Below are 11,936 nucleotides of genomic sequence, written 5' to 3'. Positions count from 1 at the left end.
TTAATTGGAATAAGTTTGGTATGTTTTTAGAAATATTTTTTGCATTGTTTCATCTTAAAAAGGAAATCGGAACTTTAACACTATGACGCCATAGAGTAACAATCCTAGATCCGCCACTGTTGGTGGGTGTATCAAAGTGCAAGCATTGCTTGAATTTGGTGCATATTAAACAAGTCTGAAAACTTAATAACGGTGGAGCAATGGAAGCTAATCAAGGTCTCTGATGTGGATTTCTTACCAAGGTGGAGATTGTTGAAGTTTGGTATGCCTATAAATATCCACCATATCTCTCATAATTTTTACACACCACAACATCTTTATCACTCTTGATCAATTTGTCAAATTTTTTCACTTACTAGATTATTTAATTTTTTGTAATTTTTTGTTAATCTCTTTTCCACCAATGGCCGAAAATTCGAAGCAAAAAGGTGCAAATTACTCCATTGATGAAGATGTTGCTCTATGCCGAGCTTGGATAATCATTAGTGAAGATCCAATTATTCAATTAAACAACTCACGCCTCATGTGAAATCTATTACAAAAATCTGACGGATGATACAACGGATGGTTAGAGAAGTAATTTTGAAAAAGGTTTTCATGGGCACTTACTCGATCTCTTGGTATAGTACATCGTCGTGACGATGTACCCCTATGGACAACCATCGAGGTCTTCTCCTTCTTCTTCGTTGCTTTTTTCCTTTGGTAGCTTTCAAACATTTCCAAAAACATTATGTTGACACCTGTCTCATCACTAGAAGAGCTATCATATCCATTGTTGGCCATTCTAGTGCGGTGGTAGAAGAAGAAATATTGAGAATACAAGAGTTGGGAGGTGGTGTGTTATGAAAATAATGTGGTTGTTCATTTATAGAGGATATGATGGTTTAAGAGATAACAAATATACGGATGAGATTTATATGAGGTAATTCGATCCAAAGGTTATTGTAAGATGTAATATGAAAAGATTAGATTTTTTATCTGAAGCCATAACGAATGGGACCCACATCCATCTACCACTATTATTATCTGACAAATGTAAATGGCATAGGAATGGAAGACCATAACGCAGGGGACCCATATCCATCTATCACCATGCTACCACAATTATTATCTGACAATGTAAATAAAAGAGGGGTGGAAAGCCATAATGCAAGGGACCCATATCCAACTTTGGGAGGACCACCAAATTAATGTTGTGCATCTTGTTTTAATTTAACCATGTTGTATCGTATCTATGAAATAAATGTTGATTTCCAAATCTTGTCCAAATTTTGATTTTTTTTTATTGAAATGTTCACAAAAAAATAAACTAACATAACATGAGCAAACATTAAAGTAAAATAGTTAACCAAAAAAACAACCACATAAATCAAATTACATCTTATAAAAAATATAGAGCCTATCATGAATATAGGGCCTCCTATGGTGGGAGAGATGCCTTTAGAGCCCCAAAGATTTTATCGGAGCTCTAAATGGGGCTCGATCAACCCTCTTTAGAGCCCCAACTATTGTGGATGGCCTTACATACGTTCAATTAAGACTTTAGGTTTAGTTGACCAATGTGGGCAGCAAACCTTGTCGAGGTGCCAATATATAACCCCGATGGTTGATCCATTTGACTCTGATGAATTTTGCAAGAGGAACGCCACTCACAAATAACCCCTTGGATAGTTACATATTCAATTAATAAGAAGGCTGAATTTTCAGTTGAAATCCAATTTGGATGCAGAACCATTTTAGTCAAGCCCGCAAATGTTGGTGGAGACTGGTGTCAATTTTATATACCAAATAAGTTTAGACATTTATCTCAGGAGAGGTTCTAGTTTCGATTCTCTCATAGCTTGTATAAAAATAATAATAATAATAATAAACTTAGGCATAATGGATTAGGGACTCATTATGAGCAATAAATTCCCTTTGTCACATATGTTTTCCTGACAAGAGGTAATTGCAAGAATGAAGATATTGCAGCATTTACAAGATCTCTTCAGTGATGCCAAAAAAGAATTATGGATTTTTTCTAGTGTAAATAAAGTCAAGAATAGAGACAAATATCTCTAGATTGTGTAAAAGAGTCAAATTTGATTGCTGCATGTCATCAACTAGCATAATCACTTAGAAAGTAGGAGGAAAAGTAATGATGATGAGAAGAAAAAAAAAATTACAATTACCAAAAGGGATATCCAGGTAATTAATACATACTTAGTTATTAAATTAAACTAGTACTCTATTACATCAGAAATCAAATTAAAACCCAAGTGGTTCACTGCATAATCTCAAGTTCTAAAAATACAGCCTCTTATTAACAGCAGCATTAAATATTAAACAACCAAAAGGATCCCTATAACTCCAAGACACTTATTCTAGAATACTCCTCAGCTCTATGCTTCAAATTCTTTAATTCATGATTTCACCTGCATTAGAGAAAACAAAACACCAGATTCATCAATTATAAATTTTCAGAAATACACAAGGGAAAGATGTCTTTTTTCTTCTTTTCTCTTCTTTTTTCCCTCTAAAGATTCTAACAATATTACTAATAAACAAGCAGGTTCAATATAAACATATATAATAAAAGTCATTATATAATATATTAGTTCAAATGGGTGAAAAATATTGCTTCATGAACCATTTTTTTTTTAGCACTATTGTGTTAAGTAACAGAGAGGAGCTAGAGAGTACATGGTTCAAAGTTGACAGTGCACTTCTCAGGGAGCTGCATTGCCATGGTACGATCGACGCCAGAAATCGGAGGGCCATTGACAAGCACACATAGGCAAGGCTGGCCAAGAGCTTTGAGGGCATTGCAGCAAGTCTCACTTGGTGGGACGGGGCTAAAAGGAACAACTGCTGCTCTGCAAGGTATTAGCTGAACAATAGATGAGAAGAAGGTGCTTGCACACATGGTGCCCTCCCCTTGATCCACCAAACCTGTCAAAACTAACATGACCACCAAAACTGGAAGAGTCATTGTAATTAGCCTCATCTTAATTAATTTGAGCTGATATTAATTACAGAGAAGACGTCCCGAATTCGAATATATAGGACATTATGATGAGGGTCATGCCATCATGCAGGTACATCCTACCCAAAGGTCACACCTATATGATGCCATTGTCGCCAGCTCTGCCACTGATGATATGTGCATAAAAACCAGCCAGAAATGCATTTGGTGTGCTGGTGGAGCAGTTGTTAAACTCAAATTTCATGACTCTTTGCATTTTCCAAATGCATTAGCAAAGAAGCTCCAGTTAAAATGAATCGAAGGCACCTACGTTCTCATTGTTTGCATGTGTAGAGGCCAAAAACAATGCGCTTCTAGCTTTTATGCTATAATGCTTTGCACACTTTTACTTCAATCAATTTCTTGAAACCTATTAAGCATGAACATGGCAAACTACAAAATGGCTCAGAAAACCTCCTAAACTACCTTTCAAAAGACCCCAAAGTGTGACCATCCAAAATATGAATATTGGATAATTAGCTCCAAGTTAGTATTTAAGAGTACGTGATTTAGACCAATCTGAAATTACTGAGAAAAGTATATATGATTATGAAGTTTTAAACTACAAAGACGAAAATGAAATTGATGCTACACTATAGCAACTCAGAATACAAAATCAGTTAGGAGCAAATCCAGACTTGTGGCATGATCATAATTTCACAACATTTTAAGTATTTGAGAAGATAATTTCCGTGTTCAATTGAATGCATGATTCTCGAGGAAATTACTTTCAAGCACATTTGACAACTTTTGGGGAAAATCAAAATATGCGAGCACAATGTACCAAAACAAAATAGCTAAGCATGACTAACAAATCAGAAATATATACTGGATTTGATAATCCAAAGAAATTGTACAAATTTTCTTTCTGGAGGAAGAACAGAAAGTCAGTAAATGAGAATATAGTTCTCCAATCTCTCCTCATGTGTGGCCACAGTGAATAATCATCGATCCCAACCTTCTTTATTACAACTCATCTCATTCCCAAAGGCCTCTTCAAATGCTTTTCATATCATTGACATAACAAGTTATGATTTTCACATATTACAGGTTATCAAAGTTCTCCTTTGTTTCCTTTGAGATTGATTACTGCAAGCTCCTGTTCAACAAACTCTCCTGCATAAATCACCGGATATTTACTGGCAAGCGAGGATTCTGCAAAGCGACCTAAGGGCTTTAACACAGCATCAGATGCTATGTGTGCAAACAACTACACCACGAGAAATGTCACATATAAGTATACGATGCATCGAGAAATCTTATTTATATAAATCTCTTTTAAAATGCCAACTAAAAGTAGAAGAACGAAATGGTAACAATGACAACAATATGACTAGCTTCACTCACCGTAGAAGATACTCTCCAAAGTAAGCGATGTTCCTCCGTTGCTAGTTTGATTGCGTCAACTGTCCTGTTTGTTACAACAACTTCATGCATTCCAGCTATGCAATCTCCTGCAGTCAACCACTCTATCTGCACATAAAAATTTGTGTGAACGGAATACAATTAGCTTAAAGATTTAAAATGCAACACATGCCATAGCCAACCAACCTAAAAACAGCCATTCCAATCAAAGAGGGAACTTGAATTAAAAATTAACACGCCTAATATTTGTTTTCTTTGTAGCACTTCTATTTTTTGCAGAGGTACACTAAGCACAACTAATCAAATGTTCCGCATGTGTTCTATTTTATTTTTTGACCAAAAGATGTGCATAAACCCTATATGTACTACTAAAACATCTACGTGAATGATGATATACCAAAGATACATTGATCAAAAAGCAACACGCCTCCCCCTCTCCCTGTCCATTTTAAAGTATAATCAGATAGATCTTGCACATGACATTATTGCTATAGTTAAAATAAAAGTTTAAATTTTTGTCTTTTCATAAGTTAGGCAGTATAGAACGTGTATAATGTGTTATTTAATTGATGCAACTGAAATCCAAATTGCTTTCCCATGAAAGCCACCATATCCAGGGGGCAACTAGCTTGTAAACTATTGGATAACTACTAAGCACAATGGTCAAAAATACTCTTACCTGCTTCCCAGTCTGAATGAGAAGACATCCTACAGGAACCTTCACTTCAACTTTTTGCCCATTTCTTAGCCAGATATTCAGACCTGGAAATCTACTTCTGCCATGAATGGTTAGAAAGTTCAGGTCGTAGTGATATCCTGCAAACACAGTACCCTCCTGGCCGTAACGCCGAAGGTCACTTCCTGTTGGAGCTAGAAGGTGTGGTCCCTGGGTTCACAAAGAAAGGGTACTTAGCATATATCGCATGAACTTAGCCAGGAAATTGGCAAATGGAAAGGAAGAGATTCTAGATACTCAATTCAGAAGTTGGTGATTGTCGAAAATGCAGCATGGAGACAAAATACATGCTCTATATCCGATCACAAGCCAATGCATTTAATAAGACCATAAATTTGTGTGGCATTGGTCACCTGCTTCATAAGAGAAGTGAATGCATCCTTTGGCAAGCCAAACCCAATGGCAGCCATTTCAGCAACAGCCTGAAAAGAAAGAGAGACATAAATTACATGAAGAATATTAGATAATATGCAAAACAAGCAAGTGGTATGAGCAAGCTGAAAAATTAAATTAATGGCTCACCTCTATTGCGGATATCATCTTGTAACCCCATGAATCCATGGTATCTTTCCATTCAGGAAACCCCTCGGGTACGACCGGCTCTGCGTTAAGTTCCTAGAAAACAAGAATAACAAAATCTCATCATCATGGCAAGTAGAATAATAGCATTTAATTAAAACAGTCAATACATATGAGTGCAAAGTGAATATCTAAAGGAAAACAAAGAATGAGACCTGAAAGCGGGTTTCTGAGGGTCGAGGACCCACTCTCCACATGTATCGCCATTTGCGATCTGCCCCCTTGGGAATGGATGGCTGGAACTCTCTGGGCATTTCTTTCAATTTATCCTGCATTTCTTCATCAACAAGGCTTCTTGGCACTTCCACACCCTCTGGTGTCACCCCAACCTGTAATGTTATCCCCATTTCAAGTTATGAACAACAATCCAATTCCCACCACAAATCAAAAGAAATAGATAATTAAAATAAAAAGAGAACCCAGATAAGCCATCAATCAGTAATCAAAGAATTGGGCTTCAAATTTCAATTTTTTTTTTTTTAATAACGAAATTCCATTTTTCATTTTTCTGATATCTAGGCAACAGTTTTTCATTTTCTCGGGAACCAAACAGAACCCACCTGGTAATGCAATTGGGGCCTCTCCTGGAGTCGCTTGAAATCCGGCGGTCTATCGAAGTACCTCTCCATCATATCGAGGAAGCGATCGTTGTCCTCGGCCGTACATCTGGGGTCCTTGACCAATAGAGCACCTGTTTCTCTCAGACTCCGGCTCACCTCGCCGCACAACTCCTTCACTTCGCCCTTCGATCCCAAGTACAAGCTCAGATCTACCACCGTCAGCTCCATTTTTCCGATCCAAATCTTAAACCCGGATCAAAATTCGATGAGATTCCTGGTTTTTGAGGGTTTACAAATGTTTTAGGTATGGCGGGAGATTTTTTATTTTGTTCCTGTATCTGGGCTTTTTGAAGTGTATAATAACGCTTGCGTGGAGATTCGTGTAATAATGGTGTCGCTTTTCTTTTGGGAGAAAAGGATTGCGTGTACTGCACTGGACATACGATACGTCCAAATTCGGTATTATCCTGACACGTGGAATTGAGTGACTGAAGTGGATCCTGCTAGCCCAACATGGATGAAGGTCTGGAAAGTTTTTTTTGATAAAAACAATATTGGAGGGAGGAATCCAACATAGTACATTGTGCATGGTTAAATACTCTAAAGATCACTTGAGCTACAAACCGATTAATGAAGGTCGGAAATTAAAGAACCGATTACTGAAGGTCGGAAATTAAAGAAACCACTTTGCGCCCGATATTAATATTATACAAGCACCAAGCAAGCAGCACAATAGCGAGTGCATCACACAAGGCAATGAGTGAGTGTATAATGCTTCTCTTATATTGATGGCAAGCATGCTTACCCATACATGATGAGCATTTTCATAAGTTACCGAAGGAAACATCAGAATGCTTGAAGAGTTAACTTATAATGACCAAATACAAGAAAATAAAATATTTTGCTAACTACCAAAATACTCCCATCCCACACACAATCAAGCGGCTATGGGCTTGACTAATGACTTGGACAAGCATGGTGTGCGGCATTACAAGGCGACCCCTAACATACTCCCCACTTAAGATGCCAGCGCTCACTATGACTACGTCTTCTTCAAGTCTTCAATCTTTTTCTTAAACTGCTCCAAGTATGCCTCCTTCTCTCACTTTGTCTCTGTCTCCAAGGCCCTTTCACTTGATGAGGAACTCCTTTCATAGGGCCTAACCTCATCCACTTCTTTCAGCTTCAACCGCTTGATGTCGACTTCAGCTCTGGTTGACTGGTTGCATGCTGGATCTTTTGGATTTTGAATGAAAAACATGAAAATTATGGCGCACCTTCATCCACGTAGATCCAAGTAGGAACATCAACTTTGTATGCGGCTCTCCCTTCACCAAAAATAGAAAGTAGGGAACCAAAATTGAACTGGGTAGAAGTTTGTGCAGTCACAAAGCTTCCCTCAAGTATCCAATGCCAACGATCTAGTACATCTTACTTGTGTCCCGACTACCATGAGATCTGCACTTTTCCACTTACAACCAATTTTATAAATTTAAATATTTTTTCTGGAAATAATAGAAGTTTCAAGCATTACGTAATATGCTGTTAAGTTAGCTGATTTTCCTGCTTATTCTATAATTAGGGCAATTGCCAATTGATAGCTCCCTAAAGTCAATATGCACTAGTATCCTAGCTGGCCTCACCCTCATCTGCTTAATATTTACACATTAGATGATGGGTATCATTACATACTGGAAAATGGAATAAATTTTTATCAGAATACGGCAACTTTTGCGGTGAATAGAAAATAGAAATTTGAGCCTTGTCTCTTCAAATTGAGGACAGTATCTAATATGGCACTTTTCAATATGAAAAATGTCAGTATCTGATGAGTGAAATATACATCAAGATTAAGAAAGACGACTCACATACTCATTTTTGCTTGCAACACATACAACACTCATTCTGAGTCATTCATAAGGAATAATCCTTGTTTAATGAAATTTTCCAACATAAGAATCTTTTTTAAAGAGAAAGCAAATGCCCAAAGAAAGAACGAGGCCTTTGATCACCTAAATGGCCAACAACTTATTGGTGCATGATGTAACTAGAAAATAGCAAGAGTCCCTCTTACACAGTAAATAGAGGTAAGAGGACTAAACATAATTCAAACATGGCCTAGAAGATTAGTAAAACAAGCATGGGGAGATAAATATAAGCTAGAATTGCCTAGAAGATTGGTAAAACAAATAAGACAACCAATTCAAGTTGGAACCAGAAAGCACGCAAGTCAGTCGTATATTTGCAAGTTAGTCCTAGTATACATCAAAATGCTGTAGCATTCTTTTAATTTCGGTCCTTGCCTATATTACACAGTATCAAGCACAACAATCATCGTTCACAAATGAGTAAAAAAAAAATCGCAGATTTATGTCAACAAACAAATGTATAATAAATTTATATTTTCATGCATCTTATAATAAGTTATAGAAATGACATTGGTAGCAGATTGTTAGCTTACCAGCCTGACCCGTGTGTCTATTAGTGGGATCAAGGGTGGAGTGATTACCCTCAAAACACTCTCAGCATCAGCCTCCATAAAGGTTCCACTTGTGAATCTAAGCTCCAAGAGACCTTATACAAAATTGTTGCCTTCTCAACACAGCTGACGAAGCCAACATATATACACAATTCTTTGCGCCAAACCCAGAATTCATTCCATGTTTTATTAACATCAATATGATAAAACACCAAACTTTCTTCAACTAAAAACTTTAAATAAATAAATAAAAATACGAGCATGATGAAAATCAATGAAAAAGGCCTTTTTCCTCTTTTTGTTTGGTTTTTTCTAAATCTCTGCAAGCACAGTGAAAGCAGTGAAATGGTACGGCAAACTGCAGTAGTTTTTTGGCTGTGGAATAAGATACAGCTTACCTACATGTTTGCAAACTTAAGTGACATTGCAAAAGTTTCAACAAAACAACAGGGTTCGGCCTTCTTTTGCCTTCCTGCATTTATATATCTCTAGCAGCCTTTAGCTTTTGGTTTTATATGATTTTTGCTAACTATGCAGTGTTTTGGTTTCAAAATATATTTATCATCTTAATTTTAGATTTTTCTTGTAGCACCAATTGCTTGTCTTATGTAGCAAATATGTTTCAAAACCAAAAGATGGAAGAAAGCATGTAACGAGAAACTTGTATATCCATTCACACAAATGAAAAGCCAATACACAAAGACACAAAGCCTTCACATGACTGATAATCTAAGCTACAAGCTCATTATCAAAGAATGCTACAACAACATACAATCAACATAAATCTCTCAAAATAAACAGAGAAGAAAGAGGCACAACCCTCTACAATGCAACTGTGATTCATCATGGGTCAATTGCACATATATACCCCACTCTCATACCTGTGATTGACCTCATAAAAATCTGTACTACCCTCGGAAGCCGGTCGCAAACAAACTCCGGACAATGATCTGTTTCCTTGCCAAGAAAATTTCACATGGGCAATAACTTCGATGTCCTCACTGCCATCTCCTTCGTTAGAATCCACAGGCATCCTTGCTCTCAACCTACCCGGAGATCCATTCAACGGAATCTCAGGGACATGCCATTTCAGTTCTTTCTCAGACCTACTTAATACAGCTTTCGGGGACACCTTCAACAACGTAGGATCAAGGGGGAGTTTCAAAACAAATGTCACATCAGTCAAAGGCGCTGGCAGCTCAGGATTTGACACATATTGTATCATCACAGAAAGTAAGCTCCCTGTATGGCGTTGCACAAGGCGAACCCTCAAGGGCAACGGTGTCAACCTAGGCAGCAGACTATACTTCAAGACGGGTAAAGGCTCATCTGAGGCTGCGGTCCTTACATGAAACATCCCATTGCCTAGACTACTAACTCGAGAATTCTGCATAATGAACCTCTTAACCGCACTGGTTCCCTCAACCCGAAATGAAAACTCGGTTTCTTTATCACCACTAGTCTTGGTTGGCAAAGTTTTCAAATAAACAACACCCATTAATCCTACTCTAGCAAGCAATGACTCTCTAAACTCAGCACTGATCTCTTCCACAATGTGCATCTCAGGACCCTTCATTTCACTTTTCAGAAGGGTATCAAGAGGACTGCCCGCTGCCGCACCACCTGCAGCCGCATCAGCAGTTTTCGGAGCATCTGGCCCGGTCTGCAACAACTCAAGCCCGCCAAGCCCTTCCTTCTTCGCAACCTTCTTTGTTCCAACAAACTCGGAAGCATCCAGCCCACCACCCCAAGCATCACTAAACCCTTCAAAAGTCTCACCCAAAGAAGCCTGGTCATGCCCAAATTCAATCCCACCATACTCCCCTTCAAACCCTTCAACAGCAATATGAGTAGACTGGGTCGCCTCTGCTGGGGGCAATGTCGTCACTTCCAGTGTCGCCAACGCCAGTGTTAAGTCCGTGGCCGAAGGATCCTTATTCTTCTTGAACCCACTCACCAACTCTTCAGGCTGATTAATCTTTTCACTCGCAGCAAATGGGTCTTTCTCTACTTGACTTTCTTCCTCATTCTCTAACTTCGGATCCTTCTCCTCACTCTGCACCACCGGCGCCAAGCTCGCTGCCACCTCATCTCCAGCAGCTATAGTCTCCGGCGGCAATTCAAACCCCAAATTGTTGAACGCCTCAATGCCCACCTCGTGTTCGACGGAATGCGCCTCAACAGCTCTCCAATTTTCCGCCCCACGAATCTTGTTCTCAGTATCCAAGGCCGAGTGCACCATCTTCGCAATGCCGTCGCCGTGCATCGACGAAAGCATCGCCGCCAATCGAATATTGCTGACACCTCTCAGAACAATGTCGAGAGCCATGTAGATCTCGGCATACTTTCGACCCAGCTTCTCCGGAGTAACATCGACACCACGGCAAGCGGTGACGATAACGCTGACGGCTTGGTTGACGATGTGGATGCACTCGAAGACGTTGATCGAGTTGTCATGATCGGCGGTGGTGACGCCGAGTACGTAGATGGAGTTGACGAGGCGGTAGACGACTCGGTACCGAGATTCGACGCCGACGATGAGCTGGCCGCTGGAGGCGGCGAGTGGGTCGTCACCGAGGGATGCGATGGAGTCGGCGGTGGCGTCCGAGGAGGAAGATTCCGAGTTGTTGTGTTGCTGGTCTTTGGGGCTGTGGAGTTGTTGTTTGGCGGCGGCGAAGGCTAGGCGGGTTTGGCGGAAGGAGGAGACGGCGACGAGAGCTCGGGCCGGCGGGAACCATTCTCGGGTTTGGAGCAGGATATCGGATCCATTGGCGGGTTGGAGAGAGAGGGCTAGGCAGGACATGGTGCGATCGGATCAAGCTCAGATCTGATCCAGGGTTTGGGTTTGAAATGGTTGATGATGTGAAGTTGCACAAGGGCAGAGAGAGAGAGAGAGAGAGAGAGAGAGAGAGAGAGAGCTCGGTGAGACTCCGATGGAAGAAGACTCGGAGTAGATGGTGGGAAAGTGGTTATGGGCCAAAATGAATTTAACGGGCCTCTCCTAGATTGGAATTAGCACAGTCTTGGCCCAATTGTTAGCTCTATTTGAATTTCGCCTTTTAATTGAATTATCCTAGAAAAACTCTCAGAATTATAAACTATTTTAAATTGAGATTAAAGAATGTATTCAGGGCATGTTTACGTATCAGTAATGGAGAAAGTAAGGAATCAGAGAATTTATGAATCGGGGAACTACTGAATCGGTATGGGAAT

General features: G+C 39.4%; 3 protein-coding genes across 3 annotated transcripts; all 3 read right to left on the bottom strand.

Annotated features, from left to right (window-relative positions):
- Positions 1-2,125: 2,125 nt before the first annotated feature.
- Positions 2,126-2,995, bottom strand: LOC110774425 (protein LIM1-like). The gene is made up of 2 exons (XM_021978956.2): positions 2,683-2,995; positions 2,126-2,414 (listed from the first exon to the last, which is right to left on the bottom strand). Exons 1-2 carry the CDS (start codon positions 2,984-2,986, stop codon positions 2,398-2,400), a joined length of 321 nt encoding a protein of 106 aa, XP_021834648.2. The 5' UTR covers positions 2,987-2,995; the 3' UTR covers positions 2,126-2,397.
- An 813-nt stretch (positions 2,996-3,808) lies between these two features.
- LOC110774424 (2-oxoglutarate (2OG) and Fe(II)-dependent oxygenase superfamily protein) lies at positions 3,809-6,606 on the bottom strand. Its single transcript, XM_021978955.2, has 7 exons — positions 6,245-6,606; positions 5,840-6,013; positions 5,628-5,720; positions 5,459-5,527; positions 5,049-5,255; positions 4,352-4,477; positions 3,809-4,214 (listed from the first exon to the last, which is right to left on the bottom strand). Exons 1-7 carry the CDS (start codon positions 6,470-6,472, stop codon positions 4,059-4,061), a joined length of 1,053 nt encoding a protein of 350 aa, XP_021834647.1. The 5' UTR covers positions 6,473-6,606; the 3' UTR covers positions 3,809-4,058.
- A 2,767-nt stretch (positions 6,607-9,373) lies between these two features.
- LOC110774423 (muniscin carboxy-terminal mu-like domain protein) lies at positions 9,374-11,672 on the bottom strand. Its single transcript, XM_021978954.2, has one exon. The coding sequence runs from the start codon at positions 11,524-11,526 to the stop codon at positions 9,574-9,576; it is 1,953 nt and encodes a 650-aa protein (XP_021834646.2). The 5' UTR covers positions 11,527-11,672; the 3' UTR covers positions 9,374-9,573.
- Positions 11,673-11,936: the final 264 nt, after the last annotated feature.

Source organism: Prunus avium, chromosome 2 (assembly GCF_965620075.1).
Source record: "Prunus avium chromosome 2, drPruAviu1.hap1.1, whole genome shotgun sequence".
Classification (NCBI taxonomy): Eukaryota; Viridiplantae; Streptophyta; class Magnoliopsida; order Rosales; family Rosaceae; genus Prunus; species Prunus avium.
This window is presented reverse-complemented; position numbering and strand designations above follow the sequence as displayed.

Excerpts from the sequence above, each read along its gene's own strand:
- LOC110774424 (XM_021978955.2), bottom strand. The coding sequence starts at position 6,472 with ATGGAGCTGACGGTGGTAGATCTGAGCTTGTACTTGGGATCGAAGGGC. Across the intron at positions 5,256-5,458 it reads TCACTTCTCTTATGAAGCAG|GGACCACACCTTCTAGCTCC; the intron begins GTGACCAATGCC and ends TTGTGAACCCAG. Across the intron at positions 4,215-4,351 it reads TTTGGAGAGTATCTTCTACG|TTGTTTGCACACATAGCATC; the intron begins GTGAGTGAAGCT and ends CTCGTGGTGTAG.
- LOC110774425 (XM_021978956.2), bottom strand. The coding sequence starts at position 2,986 with ATGAGGCTAATTACAATGACTCTTCCAGTTTTGGTGGTCATGTTAGTT.
- LOC110774423 (XM_021978954.2), bottom strand. The coding sequence starts at position 11,526 with ATGTCCTGCCTAGCCCTCTCTCTCCAACCCGCCAATGGATCCGATATC.